The sequence below is a fragment of the Panthera tigris genome, chromosome B3 (assembly GCF_018350195.1).
Source record: "Panthera tigris isolate Pti1 chromosome B3, P.tigris_Pti1_mat1.1, whole genome shotgun sequence".
Classification (NCBI taxonomy): Eukaryota; Metazoa; Chordata; class Mammalia; order Carnivora; family Felidae; genus Panthera; species Panthera tigris.
The window spans coordinates 99,831,808-99,856,266 of record NC_056665.1 but is presented as its reverse complement, the minus strand read 5'-3'; the positions used below and the strand labels follow the sequence as shown (position 1 = coordinate 99,856,266).

General features: G+C 38.5%; 1 protein-coding gene across 1 annotated transcript in view; it reads left to right on the top strand.

Moving 5' to 3' along the window:
• Positions 1 to 3,061: 3,061 nt before the first annotated feature.
• The window catches only part of ERO1A (endoplasmic reticulum oxidoreductase 1 alpha), a 43,901-nt gene continuing 22,503 nt past the window's right edge, over positions 3,062 to 24,459 (top strand). The window contains exons 1-4 of the mRNA XM_007097610.3: positions 3,062 to 3,331; positions 13,548 to 13,667; positions 14,416 to 14,499; positions 17,801 to 17,839. Of these exons, the coding sequence (XP_007097672.2) occupies positions 3,218 to 3,331; positions 13,548 to 13,667; positions 14,416 to 14,499; positions 17,801 to 17,839 (357 nt within the window). The 5' untranslated portion in view covers positions 3,062 to 3,217. The remainder of the gene's footprint in view (positions 3,332 to 13,547; positions 13,668 to 14,415; positions 14,500 to 17,800; positions 17,840 to 24,459) is intronic.

Below are 24,459 nucleotides of genomic sequence, written 5' to 3'. Positions count from 1 at the left end.
ATTAGTTCCTTCTAGCCTACTCAGTGCCAGAAAATGTTTAGGTACCGAGAAGCTCCCTACGTAAATCTCCATGCCCCATTTTGAGAAATTGGGCTCAAGCCATTTCCTGCTTTGGTCATTAAAAATAATAATAACAGCTGTTGTTTACATAGTAATCAGAATTCCATCAAGAAATGCTGTGTACACTAAATCTAAGTTATGTTGTTGTTATAATCACTAGTATTAGAATAACTAGATGGCCTTGTTCATCTGTAAAAAATTTAATGTTGTTTAGCTAAGGTATAATAAATTGGAGGCTGGACTTTTGGAAAGCAAAGGTTGAACTATGTACCCTGTGGGTGCTCCTTAATAGTTCCTGAATGACTAATGAGTTATTGCCTAGGCCCTAACACAGGTGAGATGACTGCCAGAGAAGGCAGAGTGGAAAAACTGAACTCACACAAAGGACCAAATTGAAGGATTCTTAGGGAAGTGTCAGTGTAGTTACATCAGGTGCACAAAACTGTATTTTGCACATTCTAAAGCCCCTTACAAATCTGAAAGGAAAAATGATAATTATCAACATAATAAAGCAAAATCCAGCAATCCCACTTCTGGGTGTATATGAAACCATTATCTTGAAAAGGTGTCTGCACTCCCATGTTTGATGTCGCCTATTCCCAATTGCCAAAGTTTGGAAACAACCTAAGTGCCCAACAATGGCTACATGGATAAAGGGGGTGTGGTATACATATACAATGGGTTATTATTCAGCTATGAGAAAGAAGGAAACCCTGCTGTTTGCTACAACATGGATAGGCCTTGAGGGCATCATGCTAAGTGAAATAAACCAGACAGAGAAAGACAAATGCATGGTTTCACCTATATGTGAAATTAAAAAAAGAAAAATAGGGAGACCTTGGTAAAAGGGTATAAAGCTTCTAATATTATAAGATGAATAAACTCTGAGGATCTAATGTATAATATGGTGCCTATCGTTGGAAACACTGTATTGTAAAATTGAAATTTGCTAAGGGAGTTGAACTTAAATGTTCTCACCAAGAAGGAAGAAAGGGTAAATATGTGAGATGATGGATGTGTTAATGGACTTGATGGGGGGATCCTTTCACAATGTTATCTGTATACCAAATCATTATGACATACATTTAAAATTTTATTAGTCAATTATACCTCAATAAAGCTGAAAAAACAATAAAATAAAAAAGTCTTATATGGTGATTGTTTCTGATTACAAGTTTGCTAAATTTGTTGTGGGCAAGAGTTCAAATCTTAGGAATGGAAGCTTTCATCCTGAGAACATTGACAGTTTTAAGCTCTCCCAAATTACAGGCTTATTGCATCAGGGTGAAATCCGGAGCTGATTCATGTTCAGATTGCTTCCTTCTGCAGTTTTAGGCTTTATTGTTTAGTTTTTCCATTTTCATATTATGTCTCTTATTTTTGATAGATATTTTGATATCTTCAGATATTAATAACTGTAGCCAGTATTAATATATATTATATACATTAATATATATAATATATATAATATAAAACATTCGTTCATTTTACAAACACTTGCAAAGAGAAGCTTTGTTAAGGTATTGAGAGTCACAGGTATGTTTGTGACATAATCCCTGCTTAAGGAGTTTAAAGAGATTACGATTCAGTTGTAGAAACATGAAGTAGAAATGTCATCAAAGATCACCTGCTAAGTTCCATGGGGTGTCTCTCCATGTGCAGGGATTGGGCCTTCTGTATCTTCATATCTGTAATGTCAAGCTCAGTCTGGCATAGAGTAAGTTTATTGAATCAAAACTCATTTAGAGACTGGAAATGGGTGAAGAGGAAACCAAGAAGACCACATAGAAGAGGGAATGAGTGAGCTGGGTTGGGCCCTGGAGAGATAAATACATCCGTACACAGGTCTGATGAAAACAAACTTCCTAGGTAAAGAGGGAGATTGGATTAATGAGTGATGGACAGACCATAGGTTATGGGCATTGAAGTAAGAAATAATCTGAGTTTGAGTCTCATCTCTATCATACCATGTGACTTTGAGTAACATATATAAACTTTCTACGCTTATTTTTCTCAGCTAGAAAACAGAAGTAAAACCTATTTGGGGCCTACCATATCCTAAGCTACTTCATTAAATGGTGGCTTTTAAAAAATGACATACCAAAAAATTTTTAATTTGAAATTTTAATGTGTAAGGTGTTGGGAAGCTTTCCAGTTTCACCATGAAAATTTCTCCTGGGGTGGGGGGGGCTTTTAGACTAGACCCATGGCTAGGATTTATAGGACATGGCTCTCTCACTATCCAGCTCGCCCCTTGCTCTCACATCATCGCCTCACTCTGGACCTGTTTCCTCCAATGAAATGAGAGGGTAGTTTCCACCTGTGCTGACGGATACAGTCGCTACATTTGACTACGTAGCCACTCGCTACATTTGACTACGAAATGTGGCTAGTTTGCATAAAATGTACACCAGATTTCAAAAACAACACATAAAATATGGATAATTTAATATTGAGTGTATTTTGAAATGTTTTGCACATATTGGGTTGAATAAAATAGATTATTAAAATGAACTTCACCTGTTTCTTTTTGCTCTTTCGATGTGACGACTAGAAACTATTATGCAGCCCTGGTCTAGGTTATCACTCATAATCCCTTTCAGCTTTAAGACTGTCAGGGACACTGTGGATGCGTAATTGGTACGGTTTGACTTCCTCGTCTGGAAAGACCGAAGGATTGGCCGGGACTGCGCGGGGTGGGGCGGGCCCTGCGGGGAGACCCAGACCCCTTGGGTTTCTCGCTCGCTCGCTCGCTCGCTCGCGCGGTGGCGGCGGGAAGGACCCCCAACGCCCGCGCTGGGGTTGCGGCGGGCGCGCCGGGGCCAGGCTCCAGGCACCGGGCGTTGGGGGCCGGGGACGGGCGCGGTGCTCCGGGCGGGGCCGAGCCGGGAAGCGGGCTCGTGCGTCAGCCTCACGCGCGGGGAAGGAAGCCGACCCGAGGCCCCGGGCGGCCGGAGCGGGCGCCTTGGCACGTCCGCAGGCTCAGCCGGGAGGTGGCGGCCGCTGAGAGGCGGGAGAGCCGAGGGCGGGCCTGGGAGGCGGCCGGGAGGTGGGGCGTCGCCGGGGGCCGGCCCGCGCGGGCTTCATCAGCGGACGCGCGGCCTGCGCCCGAGTGCTGGGACCGGGAGGGGCCGGGCGACGAGCGGCCAGAGCGGCTATGGGCCGCCGCTGGGGCTTCCTGATCGGCCTCGTGGGGGCCGTGTGGCTGCTCGGCTCGGGTCGCGGTGGGCAGCAGCCCCCGGAGACGGCGGCGCAAAGGTGCTTCTGCCAGGTGAGGGTTGTGCGCGGCCGCGCGGCCGCTCCCGGTGCTTCCCGCCTCCGCCCTGCGCTCTGTCCCGCGCACCCCGGCAGGTGAGGGGCTAGGAGTGCCTCTGCGTCTCCACCCGCCGGGATGGGCCCCCTGCGCTTCTGCTCCCTGGCCGGGCTCAGCCCTCTGCGGCTTGCCTGGCGTGGTCTGTACAGGTCTCCCACCACAGCCTGGACGTCAGCGTGCCCTCCGGCGCTTCGGATCCGTTGTGGGGGGAGAGGTGTGGGTGTATGCTGTATGATTTTACCGAGTTGGTTTATACATCTTTGTTGGTCTTCCCTGCCCGGGGAGGGCGTGCACACTGTGCACGCTCACTCAGTATTTGTTATTTTCGCGGAACCTGGGTCTTCCTAACTTCTAACTTGACCTGGAACTGCGTACGATGTGTTCATGCTAGGTGCCTTCGCCATCCTTCCTGGGCAGGGTACGCCTTTGTAGGGTGGGGGAGGCTACTTTCAGATGTCGTTGTCAGGCAGGAGAATCGTTTCGTGAGGCTTTCCTGTTTCTAAGCCCATCTGCCTTGTGTTTTTGAGGCCGCGGCTTGCAGTGCCTCCTCGCCCTGTGTGTCCTTTCTATTTACTAAATGTAATGAGATTCTCTTACCGTGACACCCATTTGGCTGGTCTGAATTGGGAGGATGAGCCTTACCCCTCAGCGCACAAGTTTGATTACAAGCTTATTATGATCATGAGATGTGGGTTCCTTGAGGAAAAAAAAAAAAAAATTAAAGAAATCTAGAGGTTTTCTGGTCTACGTGATCCTATATTTTAATACAATTACTCTTAAAGTCACGTTTTGGTTGGCTTCTGTTGATAAAAATTACATTTTATACAAAATTGAGGTAGGCAATCCAAATTTTTCCTTTTAAGTGGATTTTACTATTTTTTTTTTATCAGAAATAACATTTGTGTAGGGACAATGCTACTCTTTCACAGAGGAAAGAAACAGCTTTACATATTATGGGAGGAAGAACTGTCTCTTTCACTTTTATATTCTTGCATCCTGTCGTTTTGCTGAATGATTTGGGAGTTGAGGTGTTATCTGGCTATGAGTAAGAGGTTAAAAGGAAATTGCTGCTTTCCAACTAAGATGGAAAAGCTCCTTTATGTTGCAAACTGCATACAGTCAAGTACTTAAAAGGAAGAAGGTTCATTTTTCTTCAGGTTACAAATATAACATAACACAAAGTGTAAATATTTAAAAATAAAGTAGAAATAAGAGACTTCAAAATAAGGTATTTAGTGTTGAAAGAAGATGTCCAATATAACATTTTCAACTATAGTCTAGAGTTTTAGATAATGGAATAAAAGTACATGTTGAGCTTTCAACTTTCACTTTCCTCTCCAATAACCTTTTTAGATATCTGTTTAAAATTGGGGAGTTTTACATTTTTTACACTTTTTTCCTTCTGATTAGTATTTAAGCTCCCCCCCCCCCCCCGTTTTGTAACATTTTCAAGATTTGAATACTCCCCAACACAAAAATCTGTTAGATCCCTTTCTTTTCCATTTAGAACAAAAGTGACAGGTTTTTGTTTTTTTTTTTAGAATCAACTTTAAAAAATAATAAATTGAGGGTCCCATAGTAAAAAACAAATTTAAGAAAAATTAAAAATGATCTATTTAAATCAACTTAAGAACAGAGACCATCAATTTCAGTTCAATAGACTGAAAAAGAATGCATTTTAGTTCTACTATGGTCAGTAATGGAAGAGATAGGGGTAAGGTGGGAAATGGGGAGAGGGAACAAGCAATAACAGATATGAAGAGAAATTTGGAGACAAGCATATAGATGTGAATGGAAATGAGACACACACACACACAGAAATAAAGGAAATAAATGGTGGAAGAAAAGATAAGGGGAGATGAATGGTGGAAATTATTCATTCAACAAACATTTATACACAGTGTGTATGTTGACCTGAGTGTTTGGAATATAGAGATAACTATGGTGTGATACAAGTTAGTGAATAAAGTTCTTTGGAGATTGGGGAGAGGCAGAGATCCTAAGCATTTTAAAAAAACAAGTGAGAAGGGGTGCCTGGGGGGCTTAGTTAAGCATTCAACTTCAGCTCAGGTCATGACATCACAGTTCCTGAGTTCGAGCCCACATAGGGCTCTGTGCTGACAGTGCAGATCCTGCTTCAGATCCTATGTCTCCCTCTCTGCCCCTGCCCTGTTCTGTGGTCTCACTCTCAAAAATAAATAAACATTAAAAAAACAACAAGTTAGCAGGGGTGCATGGCTGATTCCGTCAGTAGAACATGTGACTCTTGATCTTAGAGTTGTAAGTTGGAGCCCCATGTTGGTTGTAGAGATTACTTACAAAGTAAAATCTTAAAACAAACAAACAAGTCAGTAAATATTGCTAGACACTAAATCAAAAACTAAATGTTGACCTAACGTTTAGAAATACAAGTTAAAGGGGCATCTGGGTGTCTCAGTTATTTAAGCAGGGGACTCCTGCTTTGGGCCCAGGTCATGATCTCATGGTTTGTGGCTTCCAGCCCCGAGTCAGGCTTCAGGTTGACAGCTTAGTGTGGAGCCTGCTTAAGATTCTCTCTTTTCTGGGGCACCTGGGTGGCTCAGAAGTTTAAGCATCCGACTTCGGCTCAGGTCATGATCTTGAGGTTTACCAGTTCAAGCCCTGCATCGGACACTCTGCTGTCAGCACGGAGCCTGCTTTGGATCCTGGGTCCCTCTCTCTGCCTCCCTCTCTCTCTCTCAAAAATAAATGAACATTAAAAAAAAAAAAAAGATTTTCTCTGCCCATCCCCTGTTTGTTCTCACTCTCTCTCTCTCTCTCTCTCTCTCTGTCGAAATAGGTAAATAAAACAAAAACAACAACAACAAAAAACACAAAACCCTGTTCAAAAAAATATTTCAAGTTAAAATCTCTCATTCTCTTTGCCATACCCAATTAGCTGCAAAGTTCTGTTGAATCTGTTTTGTTAATAGACTTTTTCTCCCTGTCTGTTGCCACTCTCTCGCACCACTTCTACTTTGAATTACGCATCATCATCCCTCATTACCCTCTTGCATGGGGGCCTGGTATAGGGGTTCAGTTAACAGAATATCAGCTCTAATTTGAGCCAAAGCAACATGTGGTTCTTTAGCCTTAGAAAGCCATTGAAGTAAAATGTGCAGAGCTCTACAAATAATCAGATTAAATTTAATAAACATTCATGGAAGCCTACTGTGAACGAGTTTTAAGAGATCAAAAAATAAACTAAAAATTTAAAAATGTAGTCCCATTTCTTGATACTCCAGAGTACTGAGCCTGGTACATAATGGGTGCTTAGCAAGTATTAGGCAAGTTATAATACAGGATGTTAGCACTATGCTAGCAGGAATATATTCTTTCCATTTTCTGCTGAGTGGGCCATTTGCATGTTTTTCTGGAATTCATCTTTCAGATGGGTGGATAGCTCCAAATGAATCTTTAAAGTTAGTCAGTTACTACATATGCCTGTTGACATCAAATCCTACTAAAACCATTTTCGCTGTATGTTGTAAGTTCTTTTGATAGCAGTGCTTCTGTGTTAGTTGCTGCAAATAAGTGATAGATTGCCTTAGACTTGTAAATCTTCCTTATATACAGCTTCCCACTTTTTATTTTATCATTCTATTTAAATTTTTTTTTCATTTTTGCACAGAAAATTGGCCTTTTCCTCCCCTTTTGGTATACAAGCCTGTAACAGTTCGTGTAAAGAACCCCATGATCATGACCTACCCTTTCTTTAAACCAAAATAATATTTGTATTTGTTGTAATAGGTATGAGCTTCAAGTAAGTGAAGATTCTTACAAAATTTTTTTTTAATGTTTATTTATTTTTGAGAGAGGGAGAGACAGAATCTGAAGCAGGCTCCCGGCTCTGAGCTGTCAGCACAGAGTCTGATGTGGGCCTCGAACCCACAAGCTGTGGTATCATGACCTGAACTGAAGTCAGATGCTCAACTGACTGAGCCACCCAGGCACCCCATGAATGAAGATTCTTCAGACAAGATTTCTTGTTTTCCTTTTGACAGAATTTCTTATTTCCTTTTCCCCATTATGCACCAGTAGAGAGAATGAATGTAACAGAACTTTAGTCTCAATGCGTGGAATCCCAGGATTAAGAAGTAAACTCAGAAGAACTATTGAAGCCCAGATATGGAGGCAGTATGGACATGTTTTTCATTTAAATTAATTGGAAATGAGTTTGTAAAACTCCCATGTAGTCCAAATGTTTTATTAATCGTATTATGGCTAGTGCTAATAACGCTCAGATCCACTTACTTATGAGTGTAGTAAATCTCTATCAGGCTAATGAAAGGGGAATAGTGCAGATCATCCAAAATGACTATTTCAAGATGGATTATTTTCTTTTTTTAAAAAAAAATTTTTTTTTTTTAACATTTATTTATTTTTGAGACACAGAGAGACAGAGCATGAACAGGGGAGGGTCAGAGAGAGGGAGACACAGAATCTGAAACAGGCTCCAGGCTCTGAGCTGTCAGCACAGAGCCCGACGTGGGGCTTGAACTCACAGCCCTCACGAACCGCGAGATCATGACCTGAGCTGAAGTCGGCCGCTTAACCGACTGAGCCACCCAGGCGCCCCAAGATGGATTATTTTCATTTGGAGTGCATTGTAGATACACTTGCCTACATCTATTTCAGCAGATTTACCTGTCTAGTGTCTTATTTAGCTCAATTTCAAAAATAGTTTTTATTTGTTAGAGTGGCTAGGCCACAGAAGAGACACTTGGTAATATGTTGCATGGTAGGTGGAAATAAGCCTGGATTGAAACTTAGAGGGATCTTTGAAACAGGTTATACTGGAGAGATGTCCATTGTCTCTGAGTACTTATTGCCTTCCAGGCCTTTGTGAACAAAGCATGTGGAACAAAGCATGTGTCTCATTGGTTGCTATACGTTGGGTTATTTAACAACAATTTAAAGTTGTAAAGACTAAGGCTTTAAAGCAGAAATAGCTCGTAGCATTCTGTGTCCTTGGAACCACCCAGTATAGAATCTTTGGTGTTTCCTTGTTTCCATTAACAGAGGTGTCTCTGTCAACATTCTTTTTTTGTTTTTTTAACTTTTGAAAAGTTTATTTAGAGAGAGCAAGAGAGAGTGTGTGCTGGAGAGCTGGGGAGGGCAGAGAGAGAGGGAGAGAGAGAATCCTAAGCAGGCTCCATGCTGTCATCGAGTTTTATTAATTTAAGTAATCTCTACACCCAACATAGGGCTTGAACTCAGGACCCTGAGATCAAGAGTTCCAAGCTCTTCTGACTGAGCCAGCCGGACACCCCCATCAATTTTTTTCAATGAATAGTTTTCAAGTTCTTTTTAATGGTCACAGAACACTCTAAAATTACATACAACTAAAGGTCTTTGCCAAAAAAACCCACTTTGAGCACTTTTAAAAGGCATTTCATATTTCATACAAGTATGAGGAATATATTCTCAAAGTGCTTTGGAAAAAAATGATAGTCTGGTAGGACTAGAAGTTGTTGGCACAGAAGGAAACTATTTAGAATTTTTTTTTTTTTTTTTGTCTTTCACTGTAAATTAAAGAGTACCTGTAAGCAGAAAATAGGGAACAAGCAGGCCCATGTTATTTTCTTTTCTCTTGCCTTTTATATTTTGGTATTTGGTCCAAACCAGTCAGAGTCCATGGAGAAAGTAATTGAGGCTACCTCTGCAGCTAACTTTTGGCTGTCTAGATCTATGTTCCATTGGGGTGACAGATGTAAAAGTTTTGGAAAATTTTAGCTGCAAACTTGGCCTTTTTTTTCTTATCCATTAAAAAAAAAAAAATGTGAGTTGCTTTGGGGTAATCGTACATCCACTTTCACCAGAAGCATTTAAGCAGTGGTAGGGTAATACTAACATTGGCATTTATATTATGTCATTTCATCTTGATATCAACTCTTTGAGATTGGAACTATTAGTATTGCTATATTGTGTTCACATGGGAAACTAAGGCTTAAGAGAGGTTAAAAAATTTGGGTATGTTTAAAATTGGTAAGTAGCAGAGATGGGATTCAACCCCAAGAAGGCTTGAGTCCAGGGCCTACGTGCTAACCATTGTTATATATTGCCTCCTTCTTCAGAGTATATAGGAGGGGATTGTTGTGTGCTTGGGAGTTTGCAGTAGAAGGGCCTTCAAAAGCTTTTCAACTGGTAAGAGACTAGGACTTTAAGCTGGGTGACATTATGTCAGACCTACCCTGGTCCTTATATCTACATTCCTCCGCAAGGGCCTTCTATTTGCCACCTATTAGTTTGGCTCCGTACCCACGGCTGATTATCACCTAAAGCATGGATCAATGAGCTTCAATTTTTAGCGTGCATCAGTCACTTTGTGCATGTGTGTGGTAGGGAGCGCGGGGTGCATTTTAAAAAAAAATTCAGATTCTTGGGGTGCCTGGGTGGCTCAGTCAGTTAAGTGTCCGACTTCGGCTCAGGTCGTAATCTCACGGTTTGTGAGTTAGAGCCCTGCATCTGGCTCTGTGCTGACAGCTCAGAGCCTGCAGCCTGCTTCAGATTCTTTGTCTCCCTCTCTCTGTCTCTGTCCCTCCCCTGCTCTCTCTCAAAAATAAATAAAAATTTAAAAAAGAATTAAAAAAAATTCACATTCTTATGGTAGGGTCAGAATCTGTTTCAGTTAGGAGATAGTGTGACAATTATTTAAGCAGCCTTAGCACGTCCTGAAGCTGCTACACAGTTCACAGTATCAGGTCATCCTTGTTCCAGATCAATGTCCATCTTTTGGTTTAGGTACTAAGACTGCTTTGTTTTCCAAGATTCTGCCCTGGGTCTGTTAATTGCATTTCTTCCTTAATCTTTTCTTGAGACTCTATTCCTGTAACATGCCTGGTTCTCTAGTTTGTAGAACTGGACCTGGCATCATGCCTGCCAACCTTTCTTCCAGTGATCAGGTTCTGCCTGTTGGCAGGCTTATCTGAACTGTCACATGGCTTTGGTTTCCAAGTATCTTCCTGCCTCTCCTTTGCTGGGCCTTCTCCATCTATTGAAATTCCTCCATCCCTGCCCTACCTCCTTAGCTGCCCTGCTACCTTTTGTTGTAGTTGGAAATACCTCCTGCTCAATTTCGTAGGTAAAGGTCAGAGGGTTTCCAATCTACCATTGTCCTGTCTTCCCTCTTCGGGATCTCTGGGCCAAAGCCATCTCTGCTGTGAATGCACCTTGCATTCCTTTATGGTTTGTGGCTTCTTCTAGCTTCCTTTGTAGTTAAGGTATAGATTGGTAAAATGTTGGATGTGATGGGTAATTTGCCTTCGCTGCTTGCTTCCCTTGCTCTGAGTGCATTCCTACCACTTGGGCCTGTGTAGTCTGGAGCACAGAGCACTACCATAGATGATGTGAGGAACCTAGTCATCATCAGACTGTGATGCTGGTCTCCAGGGAATGACAGTGACAGTAGACAGCATCCATCCATTCATTCATTCATTCACACATCCACTTCACAAATAAATATTGAGCATCTAGTGTGTGCTTTCTAGAAGTACAGTGCTGAAGACTGGGAATACAAAATGAACAAACGTGATTTGCTCTCAAGGATTGTAAACTCTAGAGGGAGGTAGTGAACTATATAAATTCAAAGGAGTGAGGTAATCCTTATGTAGGAGTATGTGGAATGCCATGGGAGCACATAGGAGACAGTTAACTCAGCAGGGGATGAGTGGTACCCCAGGGGTAGCTTTCCAAAAGAGGTGATGCCTGAACTTGAGTTTCAAAGATAGATTTTTACCTTAAAAATGAATTATTTCAGGGGAAAAAGTAATTGCTTCAAAACCATTCTCTTGTTTTTGTTTTTTTTGTTTTTTTTTTTAATGTGCTTGTTTCTTTTTTGTGACCTACTGTCCCTATCAGGCATGTGTCCCTTTGGCGTTTGTAGTCTCTGTGCCTGTTATTTCTTTGTGTAATAATTTGTATCCAAGAGGAAAAAGTAGCTATTTTATGTCCTTAGAAGTTCTACTTTTAAGGCTCAAAAGAAAGAGGTGAAAAATCAAATCATCTAGATTAGAAGCACTTCTGTTTTTGGGTGACTGAATGGCTCAGTCGGTTAAGCGTCCAACTTCAACTCAGGGCATGATCTCACAGCTTGAGAGTTCGAGCCCCCATGTCGGGCTTTGTGCTGACAGCTGGAGCCTGGAGACTGCTTCAGAGTCTGTGTATCCCCTTTTCTCTGCCCCTCTCATGCTTATGCTCTGTCTCTCTGTGTCTCTCAATAATAAACATTAAAAAAATTTTTTTTAATTAAAAATAAAGCACTTTTGTGGTACCCCAAATTAGGACCTGAAGATTTTTGTATACTCAAGAGAATTTTTAGCAGGAAACAAGGACAAATTTGCATATGAAATGGAAATAAGTAGTTATTGCAGTAAAAAATATGTAGATCAGATTTCTAGAACCTGCATTAGTCCAAAACAAATAAGACTACACAAATTGGGACAAAATCTTTGTTCTTAAATATTGCTGTCATCATCCAAAGTATTATCTCTCATCATCCAAAAGTATTTACTTTTAGGTAAAAATTTTGCATTCCTGTTTTGTGACATTCTAAAATTAAAAATAGGGTAGGATTTTACATATTCCAACGGGAAAACACCTACATTCAGTATTTTAGTAAAGTATTTGCTTCCTTACCAGTAGATTAAAAAAATTTTTTTGACAGTAAGTCTCTCTGAAATATAATCGAAAGTAGTTTGTAAAGCAAGTATGCAGACCAAAGTATGATAAGGATCTCTTTTCTACAGCATGCTCTATATTAAAAAAAAAAAAAAAAATCTAGTTACTGTTCTTAAATCATGATATATTTGTTATTACAATGTTACAATGTTAGCAATGTTAAATTAATTCTGTTAGATGTTTGCACAGCGCCAAACAAACGTCTAAGACTTTTAGCTTCACTTTTTTTTAAATTTTTACTTTCTATAACTTATTTATTTTTTATAATTTACATCCAAGTTAGCACATGGTGCAACAATGATTTCAGGAGTAGATTCCTTAAGCCCCTTACCCATTTAGCCCATCCCCCCTCCCACAACCCCTCCAGCAACACCCTGTTTGTTCTCTATATTTAAGAGTCTCTTATTTTTGTCTCCCTCCCTGTTTTTATATTATTTTTGCTTCCCTTCCCTTCTGTTGATCTGTTTTGTATCTTAAAGTCCTCATATGAGTACAGTCATATGATATTTGTCTTTCTCTGACTGACTAATTTCACTTAGCATAATGCCCTTAGTTTCACTTCTGATAACATTGTCTGATCGTAATTACCATTAAGATATTAGTTTTAAGCATTTGAAGATCAGAATTGGCTTAGTGGTCAATTTGCTATCTCTGTGCTGCTAATGATAAGTGATTTCTAAGCACCATTTCAAACCTGGACAAATAAACTGTCATGGACTAGTATTTGAGAGTTGGTAAATCCTTATAATGAATTACTGTTTATCTTATAAATTCAGTATCACTTCTTTTTATACGTTCACCAAGCATGTCCCCTACCTATACATCCTGTAGGAAACTTAATAGGGAATACAGAGACAGTTGAATCCTGGGAATATGGGAGTCTCAGGAAGGCCAAGGATAGGAATGCAACTGAGCTTCAAGGAAGTTGGGTGGAAGTAGGAGCTGGAAAACCCCAGGGAATCCATGTATCAGATATTTTCTGTTTCCTGTCTCTGCTTCACTGTGTATCTTTAAAAATCTTTCCTCTCTTTTGCTGACTGGCTCATGTGCTGCTCAGTTCACATGATGGAATATGGTCTGAGTTTATTTGCTTTAGTGGTCAAGCTGCAGGGAGAGAGATCTCTTCTTATTCTCAAGTCCAGATTCCTGGAGCAGGGACCAAGACATGGTTTGGGTTAGATACTGACCCCTGGTCAGGTCTGGGGCAGGGTTACAAAGTGGCTGCAGGGGACCAACTCTGCCTATGTGTGTGTGTGCATGGGTGTGTGATGAGCTCAGTGTACCCTCCAAAAGGTATGCACCACATTCTTGTAGGTGTATAGCAAGAGCAATCGCATTGTTAGATTACTGTCATGTCTCATCTCAGAAAATCATGAGGAGGGAAGATAAGAGTTGCTTGAGTCCTAACCTTGTCAGGAAAAAGAACCCTGTTGCAACTAAGGTATTTTGATGTATTGTTTTATTTTCTTTGTAACAGGTTAGTGGTTACTTGGATGATTGTACCTGTGATGTTGAAACCATTGATAGATTTAATAACTACAGGCTTTTCCCAAGACTACAAAAACTTCTTGAAAGCGACTACTTTAGATATTACAAGGTATTTTTATTTTTAATTTTTTTGTATAAGAATACTTAAAGTTTAAATGGGTAATTGTATTTTATTAGGAATTCCTGAACTTCAAAATTGTGGCCATTATTTAAAATTCAGTTCACAAGAGTGAACAGTGTGGTTCTGAAACCATCCATTGGATACTTTCAATTTCAACAACTGAGTTTTGCACTCTGGACTTAGAAACTTGTTGGTTAACTTGAACTCAGAACAGAAACTATTATACTGTTACCAAAATTGCCAATGCATACTTTCCCAAAATACTGGCTTGACTCCAGTTAATTAAAATAACTACATTTTTTTGAGAAGCGTGACTTTGTTCTGACCTGTATTATTTTAACTAGTCACTGTTGATATTTTATCTTGAGATATCTACTTAAAGGGTTTAAAATATCTGATCATTGGAATATGTAGTTATCGTCTGAGTTCAACAGTTGCCTGTTACTGGCTTAAAAAAAGTATCAGCTGAGCAGTGATGATATGAGCTACTTTGGCTCCTAGTTCCCATCTTCAGGATCTGTTTAGTACCAGTCTGTGTGTTTCTAACCAAGTCTACCAGTTTACTTAACACAAGTTACACATTGGTACGATCACTGGAACTTGGCAACCTGTAAGCGAAGAAAAAGAATAATTGCAGCTGATAGCATGACCAGGTTATCACATCATAATTCAACACCTGTTGAATAATAATCTCAAGATTCTTACTCTTGTAACTTTTTCTGTTATTATCCTATAGGTAAACCTGAAGAGGCCGTGTCCTTTCTGGAACGATATCAACCAGTGTGGTCGGAGAGACTGTGCTGTCAAGCCGTGTCAGTCGGTAAGAACCAAGTATACATGTGACAACTGTTACACCTTTTTGCAAATAACTGCAATGTTTTAAAAAGGGGGCAATACAACTAAAATAACTTTTTAATCCTTAGGTGAAATATAATGTTTAATATTTACATATTAAAAAACCTCAACTTACCAATATAAAACCTATTTTGAATTATTCTTTCGTAATAATCCTGTGACTTACTGGTGAGATTAATAGGATGTTTGTTTCTTCTTACATCTTACCCAAAGGTGTGTTTATAGTATAACAGAATGAAATTAATTGGCAGGTAAACAAACTCCCTCCTTTCTTCATGGTGTATTGTTTTCCTTGGGTGGGGAGTGGATGAACAAAACACCTGGTGTTGCTTAAGAATTCTCAGTGTATTAGGGGTGCTTGGGTGGCTTAGTCCGTTAAGCCTCTGACTCTTGATTGTGGCCCAAGTCGTGATCTCATGGTTTGTGGGATCAAGCCCCACATTGTGCCCCACACTGATGGGCATGGAGCCTGTTTGGGGATTCTTTCTCCCTCTTCCCTGTTCATGTGGGCTCTCTCTCTCTCAAAATAAATAAACTTAAAAAAAAAAAAAAAGGAATTCTCAGAGGATTAAAATTTGAAGTGTTCTACTCTGGAAGCAGAGAATTTTACACTTTCCATGAAGCCTTTTTTTTTTTTTTTTTTTTCATTTTAAAAGCATATATTTCTATTTTTTTATTGTGATAAAATATACATAACATAAAATTTACCATTTTAACCATTTTAAGTGCACGGTTCAGTGGCATTAAGTACATTCCCACTGTTGTGCAACCGTCACCACCATCCACGTGCACATCCTTTTCATCCTCACAAACTGAAACTGCGTGTTCACTGAACAATGACTCCCTATTCCCCCGTCCCTCTAGCCCCCGGCAGACACTATTCTACTTTCTTTCTTTATGAATTTGACTATTCTAGGTACCTCAGATAAGGAGAATTATTACACAGTGTGTCCTTTTGTGTCTGGCTTGTTTCACTTAACCTAATGTTTTCAAGTTTTATCCGTAGTACCATGTATACATGGTATTTGAATTTTATTCCTTTTTAAGGCTGAATAATATTGCATTGTTATGCATTTGCATTTCATTTATCCATTCTCTTGATTCACTTTTGGGTTATTCCTGTCTTTTGGCTATTGTGCATAATGCTGTTTGGGATATAGGTGCACAAGTATCTGTTTGCATTCCTTTTTTTTTTTTTTCCCCCTTGGATAACTTTATTTATTTATTTATTTATCTATTTATTTATTTATTTATTTGAAATACTCTGCAGCTCATTTTATTTATTTTATTTTATTTTAATTTTTTAATTTACATCCAAATTAGTTGGCATATAGTGCAACAATGATTTCAGGAGTAGATTCCTTAATGCCTCTTACCTATTTAGCCCATACCCCCTCCCACAATCCCTCCAGTAACCCTCTGTTTGTTCTCCATGTTTAAGAGTCTGTTATGTTTTGCCCCCCTCCCTGTCTTTGTATTATTTTTGCTTCCCTTCTTTTGTGTTCAACTGTTCTGTGTCTTAAAGTCCTCATATGAGTGAAGTCATATGATATTTGTCTTTGACTGACTATGTTTGCATTCCTAATTTCAGTTCTTTTGGGGATGCACCCAAGATTAGAATTGCTGGATCATTTAGTAAATCTGTGTTTAATTTTTTGAGGAACACCATGCCTTCTGCCACAGTGGCTGTACCATTTTACATCCCACCAGCAATGTACAAGGCTTCCAATTTCTCCATATCCTCACTAATACTTGCCATTTTCTATTTTCTGGATAATAGCCATCCTAATGGGTGTGAAGTGATGCTATATTTTTGAGTGGTTTATTTTTATATGTGCAAATAAAATATTGCTATATAACCTATCTGGCATATGGAATTAAAGCAAATGTAAAATATTATTTATGGGTCTTTTATCGTTAAATAATTAAGAATCATGTTTTTAGTATATTCTCAGACAAAAGTTTTTGAAAATGGATGGATTAACTTGTGAAACCATTTCTGTTACGATAATATCATTAAAGTGATATTGTCAATTTAAATGTTTTGTTTTATTTCCCAAAGTTCTAGTATTTATATTTAGTAATAGGAAACATTAGTTGGGGAAATTCAAGTTTACCAATAACTTATTTATATGGCTTATTAAGCATGCTCAAAATATGGTAGACACTTAACAAAGGCATTTAATTGCACTTACACATTAAATGGGCTATATTAACATTGGTCAGAACAAGCAACTGGTTTTACAGTTACTGAAAATTTGAATCTTTTTTAAAGCAATTTTTAAAAACACTTTATTTTTTTATTTTATTTTATTTTTCATCTTTATTTTTTGAGAGCGCAAGAGAGTGCACAAGTGGAGGGGGCACAGGGAGAAAATCTCAAGCAGGATCTGCACTCAGAGCAGAGCCCAACACAGGGCTCAACCGGTTAAGCGTCTGACCCTTGATTTCAGCTCAGGTGACCTGAGCTGAAATCAAGGGTCAGACGCTTAACCAACTGTGCTGCTCAGATGCCTCCTAAACAATTCTGTTTAAAAATAATCTCAAACATTGGGGTACAAGTGCCCCTATGCATGGAAAAAGCCTAAATGTCCATCAACTGATGAATGGATAAAGAAATTGTGGTTTATATACACAATGGAGTACTACGTGGCAATGAGAAAGAATGAAATATGGCCCTTTGCAGCAACGTGGATGGAACTGGAGAGTGTGATGCTAAGTGAAATAAGCCATACAGAGAAAGACAGATACCATATGTGTTTACTCTTATGTGGATCCTGAGAAACTTAACAGAAACCCATGGGGGAGGGGAAGGGAAAAAAAAAAAAAAAAGAGGTTAGAGTGGGAGAGAGCCAAAGCATAAGAGACTGTTAGAAACTGAGAACAAACTGAGGGTTGATGGGGGGTGGGAGGGAGGGGAGAGTGGGTGATGGGTATTGAGGAGGGCACCTTTTGGGATGAGCACTGGGTGTTGTATGGAAACCAATTTGACAATAAATTTCATATATTAAAAATAAATAAATAAGTAAATAAATATAAAAATAATCTCAAAGCAGCACCTGGTTGGCTCAGTTGGAAGGGCATGCAACTCTTGATCCTGGCGTCATGAGTTCAAGCCCCACATTAGGTGTAGAGATTACTTTAAATAAATAAATAAGGTAAACTTAAATAAATAAAAATAATCTCATAAATCATAGAAACTTAAAATTTTTTTCAGAAGATAGACTAAATGTCATACAAAAGCATTTTTTTTTTTTCTTTTTCAGGATGAAGTTCCTGATGGAATTAAATCGGCAAGCTACAAGGTATGTACATACACTTACTAACGTGTCTAGTATCTTAACAAAAAACTCATAAAACTCATTTCTCCTGCCAGGCATGACCCTACTTCTCTGTTGTCCTTCACAGTAAAACCCATTAGGAGTCATTTATACTCAATGGCTCTATTCCTTATTTTTTCTTTTGTTCAGCTTTTTATTATAGAAAACATGAGAGATAAATAAAGAGCTTCAGCAGTTAGTGTATGGCCAATCTTGTTTCATCTGTACCTTGCACTCCATTTTCCCAATTATTTTTAAAGCCATTCACAGAAAAATCACTCTGTTTACAAAAGTTTCATAGATATTTTTAAGATAAAAAAATACTTAAAAAAACATAACCACTGTCAGGGTTCAGATTTCTCTACTTGTTTCATAATAATTTGTTTGTTTGAAACAGGATTCAAACATATTTCACACATTGCGTTTGGTTCCTGTGTCTCTTAGGTCTCTTTCTCTCTCTTTTGTTTTTTTATAAATTAAAACAAAATATTTATTTATTTATTTTGAGAGAGAGAGAGACTGAGTGCGAGCTGGGGAGGAGCAGAGAGAGAGGGAGAGAGAGAATCCCAAGCAGGCTCCGTGTTCAGTGTGGAGCCCAATGTGAGGCTTGATCTTATGACCCTGGGATCATGACCTGAGCCGAAATCAAGAGTCAGACACTTAACTGACTGAGCCACCCAGGCACCTCCCAATCTCTTTTTTAAATAGTATTGATTTTAAAAGTATTTTTACCTTTATAAATAAAAGTATTGATTTTATAATACTTTTAGATTTACAGAAAAATTGTGATGATAATATAGTTCCCATATACCCCATTCCAGTTTCACCTATAATTAACATCTTACATTATTATGATCCATTTGTTATAATTAATGAATCAATATTGATATCACTCAAGTCCATACTTTGTTCAGATTTCTACCTAATGTCCTTTTTCTGTCCAGGATCCCATCTAGGATACCACATTACATTTAATTGTCATGTTTCCTTAGGCTTCTCTTAGCTGTGACAGATTCTCAAACTTCCCTTGTTTTTGATAAGGTGTTTAGAGAAATACTTGTCAGGTATTTTGTAGAATGTCCATAAATTGGGATTTGTCTGATGTTTTTGTCATGATTACACTGGGGTTATATGTTTTGGGGAGGAAGACTACAGAGTTAAAGTGCCATTTTCATCACATCGCATCAAGGGTACATAGTATCAACATGACTTATTACTGTTAATGTTAACCTTGATCACCTGACTGACATAATTTTTGTCAGGTTTTCTCCACTGTAGATTTACTATTTTCCACCCTTTCCACACTGCATTCTTTGGAGGGAGCTCACTGTGTACAGCCCATACTTCAGGAGGGCTCTATCTTCTTAAGGATATAAATTGGAATTTTTCAGTATGGGAGACTTCTATCTCCCTCCATTTACTTATTTTTTCAATCATTTATTTATATCAGGAGATGTTTATTTTATACTTTGGATTATAATCAGGTATGACTTTATTTTACTGTTCAAATTATTCTATTCTGGCTATTGGGAGTTGTTTCAGTTGTTCCTGTGTCCCTTTAACATACTCCCATCATTGTGGTTTTTCTCTTTTTTTAGCACTTCCTTATTTTCTGGTACTACTTGTATGTTTCTGTCTCTTAAATGTCTTTCAATCCATGTCCATTCCCTCTCCCTCTTTTTTGGTATTAAGGCTTTTCAGATTCATTTTCTGATATATATTGATTGGAGTTGCTGTGTACTTACTATTACATCATATCAGAAGACACATAATGTCTGGTTTTCTTTTTTTATGATGTTAAGATCTATCATTGGGTTCATTATGTATCTGTTATAAAGTTACCCACTAGCTTTTTACCTGAAAGTTTCATTAGCCGCTTTGATGATTATTACTTGTTGCATTCTTCCATTAGGGGTTTGAAAATGTTGATATTCTAATTATATCATCCTTTTTTTTTTTTTTTTTTTAATAATTTATTGTCAAGACAGCTAACATATAGTGTATAGAGTGTAGTCTTGGCTTCGGGAGTAGATTCTTGTGATTCATTACTTACATACCACACCCACTGTTCATCCCAGCAAGTGCCCTCCTCGATGCCCATCACTCATTTTCCCTGCCCCCCCAAACCCCCACCCCCATTAACTCTCAGTTTGTTTTCTGTATTTAAGAGTCTCTTATGGTTTGCCTCCCTCCCTATCTATTTGTAACTTATTTTTCTTTCCCTTCCCCTTTGGTCTTCTGTTAAGTTTCTCAAATTCCACATATGACGGAAAACATATTTTTATCATTCTTTCCATACTTCTTATCTGTTTTTATTCTATAAAACCATTTCTTGTCAACTATTTGGATGCCCTGAAATACAGTTTATGCAGGGCACACAGTATAAATGCTTTATTCTTTTCCTTTGCTTACCAGTTTTCAGAATAATTATGAGTTTGGTGCTCTAGCATCTCCAGAGATGACCAATAAGATTTTTATTTTTAAGTGTTATTATGAACTTCGGAGTTTTGACATATTTAATGTACTGGACTCTTTTGTAGTCATTTTTTATTATTCCTTTTGATGCTTGAGTTTTTCCATCTTTGGTCACTAGATGCTCCTTCAAGTAAGTGACCATGGCCTTTGAGATGATCTCAGTAGTCTTAGTAGATTTTTTTCCCCTTTTTTAAATGTTTATTTATTTATTTATTTAGAGAGAAAGAGGGAAAGAGGGCAGGTGTGGGGCAGAGAGAGAGAGAGAGAGAGAGAGAGAGAGAATCCCAAGCAGACTCCAAACTAGAGCCCAAATTTCAGGAACAGTGAGATATGACCTGAGCCAAAATCAAGAATCGGTTGCTTAACCAATTGAGCCACCCCAGGCGCCCCTAGAATTTTTGCTTTCTATTATGAAAAGATCTTCTAGGCTTATTTTGCATTTTTCTTACTTTGAGCTTGGAGTTAACCTTTTTTCTATTAACGTTTTTTCTAAATAGTCCTGGTTCTTTTAGTGGGAATTGGTGTTTAGAGATTATAATCTGGTTCCTAGGGGTGCTAAATGTTACTGGGTTATTATTGTCTCAAGGCCTATTTTGGTAGGAAAAATTCAATTTGTGATTACAAAGCTTTAAAATATATCCAGAATCTTAACAATCTTTATTGCTACTGCTGTATTTAAAGATGCCATCATTTTTTGCCTGGATTATTGTAGTAACCTCTTAAATGGTCTGCCTACTCTACCCTCCTTGCATCTGTATTGCCTCTTCTAAAGACCGCAGCCAGAGTGATTTTTTTTTTTTCTTAAGAATTCAGATAGTATCTCTCCTCTGTTTAAAATTCTCTCATGTGTTCCATCTCTCTTGGAGTAAAATCCAAAGCACTTAGAGAGTAACAAGAGTACATCAAGGGACCATATACCAAGGTTTGCCTGAGGCAGGACTGGTTTATGCCTGTTGTTCTGGCATCCTGTATGATGTTTTTCAAATGTTTATTTTTGAGAGAGGGAGGGAGAGAGAGAAAGACAACGTGAGTGGGGGCAGGGCAGAGAGAGAGAGAGAGAGAGAGAGAGAGAGAGAAGAAGACAGAGGATCTGAAGCAGGCTCTAGGCTCTGTGCTGACAGCAGAGAGCCCCATGCGAAGCTTGAACTCAAACTGTGAGTTCATGACCTGAGCCGAAGTCAGACGCTTAACTGACTGAGCTACCCAGGTGCCCCAGCATCCTGAATGATTTATCATTTGTCCTGAGTTTTAAACTTTTTAAACAAAATATTAATAGTTGCATTAAAACAAGTTAAGGTGGGGGCGCCTGGGTGGCTCAGTTGGTTAAGCGTCCAACTTCGGCTCAGGTCATGATCTCATGGCTTGTGGGTTCGAGCCCTGTGTCAGGCTCTGTGCTGACAGCTCGGAGCCTGGAGCCTGCTTCATGTTCTGTGTCTCCCTCTCTGCCCCTCCCCGGCAACTGCTGTCTCTCTCTGTCTTTCAGAAATAAACATTAAAAAAACCTAAAATAAGTTAAGATCGATTTAATTGACCAAATACTTTGTATTTCTAGTTTCCTTTGTTGTCTCCTCTGAGATGTATGTACACTAAAGAGTTCTTACTTTAATATCAAAGTTGACCAATAATAATTTGTGCCTCTTTTCCTGACCTTCCCTAAATGTAAATAAATGATTTTTCAAGGACAGTATACAGGGTGATAAAATACCTGCTGATAAAACAATTCCAGGCAGACACAATTCTGGGGGCAACTAACTCCTTACAGTCTTGGGAAGTGGAGGGAACAGCATCGACATTCTGCCCTGCTGGTCTCTCGGAGTTATCAGCCAATTGTTCTGTATCCTGATATATCCTAAGCTGCCAGGCTGCCATTTGACTTGTCAGTGGGAAACCTGGCAAATTATAGGTCAGGTTTATTTAAAATATATACGGGAAATAGTGGGTGAGCAATCCTGCATAGAGAGAGTAGTCTTCCACTTCCTATAGTGGTTTTATATTTTTTTGTAAAGTGCATATCGACAGCTTATAATTATTTTACTATTTAGTAATCAAAAATTTTACAATGAATCCTTTTAGCTGAAATAACTAGAAAGAAATAAAGAAGTACATGCTTAAGGAAGAAGTATTAAATTACGATTTCTCACCACAGTTGATGATGATACATAACTTACACAAAAGGTCATCATTTACCATCCGCAAGGGGCATAGAAATATCTGTGACCACATAAACACCAGAACACACAAATCTACTGACAAAGCCAAAGCACCTACTTTGTAAATTACTAGTTGTAAATTACTCGTTATGTCTAAAAATAATAACTTGTGCAGCTATAGTGGTGCATTTACATATCATTCTGGTATATGTGGTTTTTCATGTAGACTAAGTTATTGTTCTGAATTAAAATTTTTAATAGGTATGTTACTGTGAAAATTTTTATATATCCAGCAGAGCCGAAGGAATTTTCGTGTGAACACTCATACCCATCACCTGGATTTGTATCATTAACATTATTGTAAACTTACGTTTCTCACATATGTATCTGTCTATCCTTCTAGTTATCCATTAAAAAAATCTTATTTTTTAGATGCATTTCAAAGTAAATTGCAAGCATCAGTACACATTATCCTAAATATGTCATCGTCTCTCTCTCTCTCTCTCAACCTCTCTCTCTCTCTCTCTCTCTCTATATATATATATACGTATATAACACACATGTATATACACACCACACAACTAGAAGTATATCATTAGAGTCTAATGTTTGCTTTAATTTTTATAAAATTAACATGGTGAGATGCACAAATTTTAAGTGTACATTTTCTAAATGCATATACCTGTGTAATTTAGGCTTCTATTATAATATAGAACATTACCATTACCTAGAAAGTTCCTTGGTACTCTGTGCTAGTCAATTTCTATTTTTTCCCTTAGGGGCAATCACTATTCTGCACTTTTTCACCATAGATTCTAAAGTAATTTCACTCATTTTTTTCTTTAAAGATTTTATTTTTAAGTAATTTCTACACCCAATATGGGGCTTGAACCCACAACCCCAAGATCAAGAGTCACATGTTCTACCAACTGAGCCAGCCAGGCACCCCAATTTTGCTCCTTTTTTATTCTATGTTTTCTTGTTCACATAAAAAGAATAAAGTCCTAGCTATTAATGTGTTGGCTCCAATGGCAGAACTTTGCACATAGTTAAATGATGCTATAATCAGCTGTTTCAAACAGAAAATCATTTAATTCAAAAGACTAATTTTTTGATGGACTCAGAACTTTTGGAAGTTCATTAAAAAATTTTTTTTTTAATGTTAATTCATTTTTGGAGAGAGAGACAGAGCATTAACAAGAGAGGGGCAGAGAGGGAGACACAGAATCTGAAGCAGGCTCCAGTCTCTGAGCTGTCAGCACAGAGCCTGACACAGGGCTTGAACTCACATACCGTGAGATCATGACCTGAGCCTAAAGTTCGATGCTCAACTGAGCCACCTAGGTGCTCCAGGGAAGAGTCTCTTATTGATGGAATTCTTGTTTTTGGGGTGCCTGGGTGGCTTAGTTTGTTAAGTGTCTGACTCTTGGTTTCAGCTCAGGTTGTGATCTTGGGGTCCGTGAAATTGAGCCCCAGATTGGGTTCCACACTGACAGGACAGAGCTCGCCTGGGATTCTCTCTCTCTCTCCCCCTCCCTGCTGCTTCAAATCCTCTGTCCCCCTCTCTCTCTGCCACTCGCCCACTTGTGTGTGCTCGCTCTCAAACAAAAAAACATGAAAAATTTAAAAAAAGAAAGTCTTGTTTTGTTTTTAATTGGATAAATTCATATTCCTACTTGAAATAGGTGCCTCTGTTCATTTTTTATGTGTTTTTAACTTTTTATCTTAAGCTAATTAATGGCTTATAGAAAATTTGCAGTATTAATAAAAGACATTTTGTGTACTTTACAGATTCACTAATTTTTAATATTTTGCCTCATTTGTGTTATCTTGTTTTTTCTGTATGCATATTCTTATTTTCTGAACCATCCGAGAGTACATTGAACACATATCCCTTCACCCCTTAATACTTAATTGCATAAAAAGAATTTTATTTTTGAAAAGTCTTCAAATTGAGCTGTCTTACAAATCAATGAATGT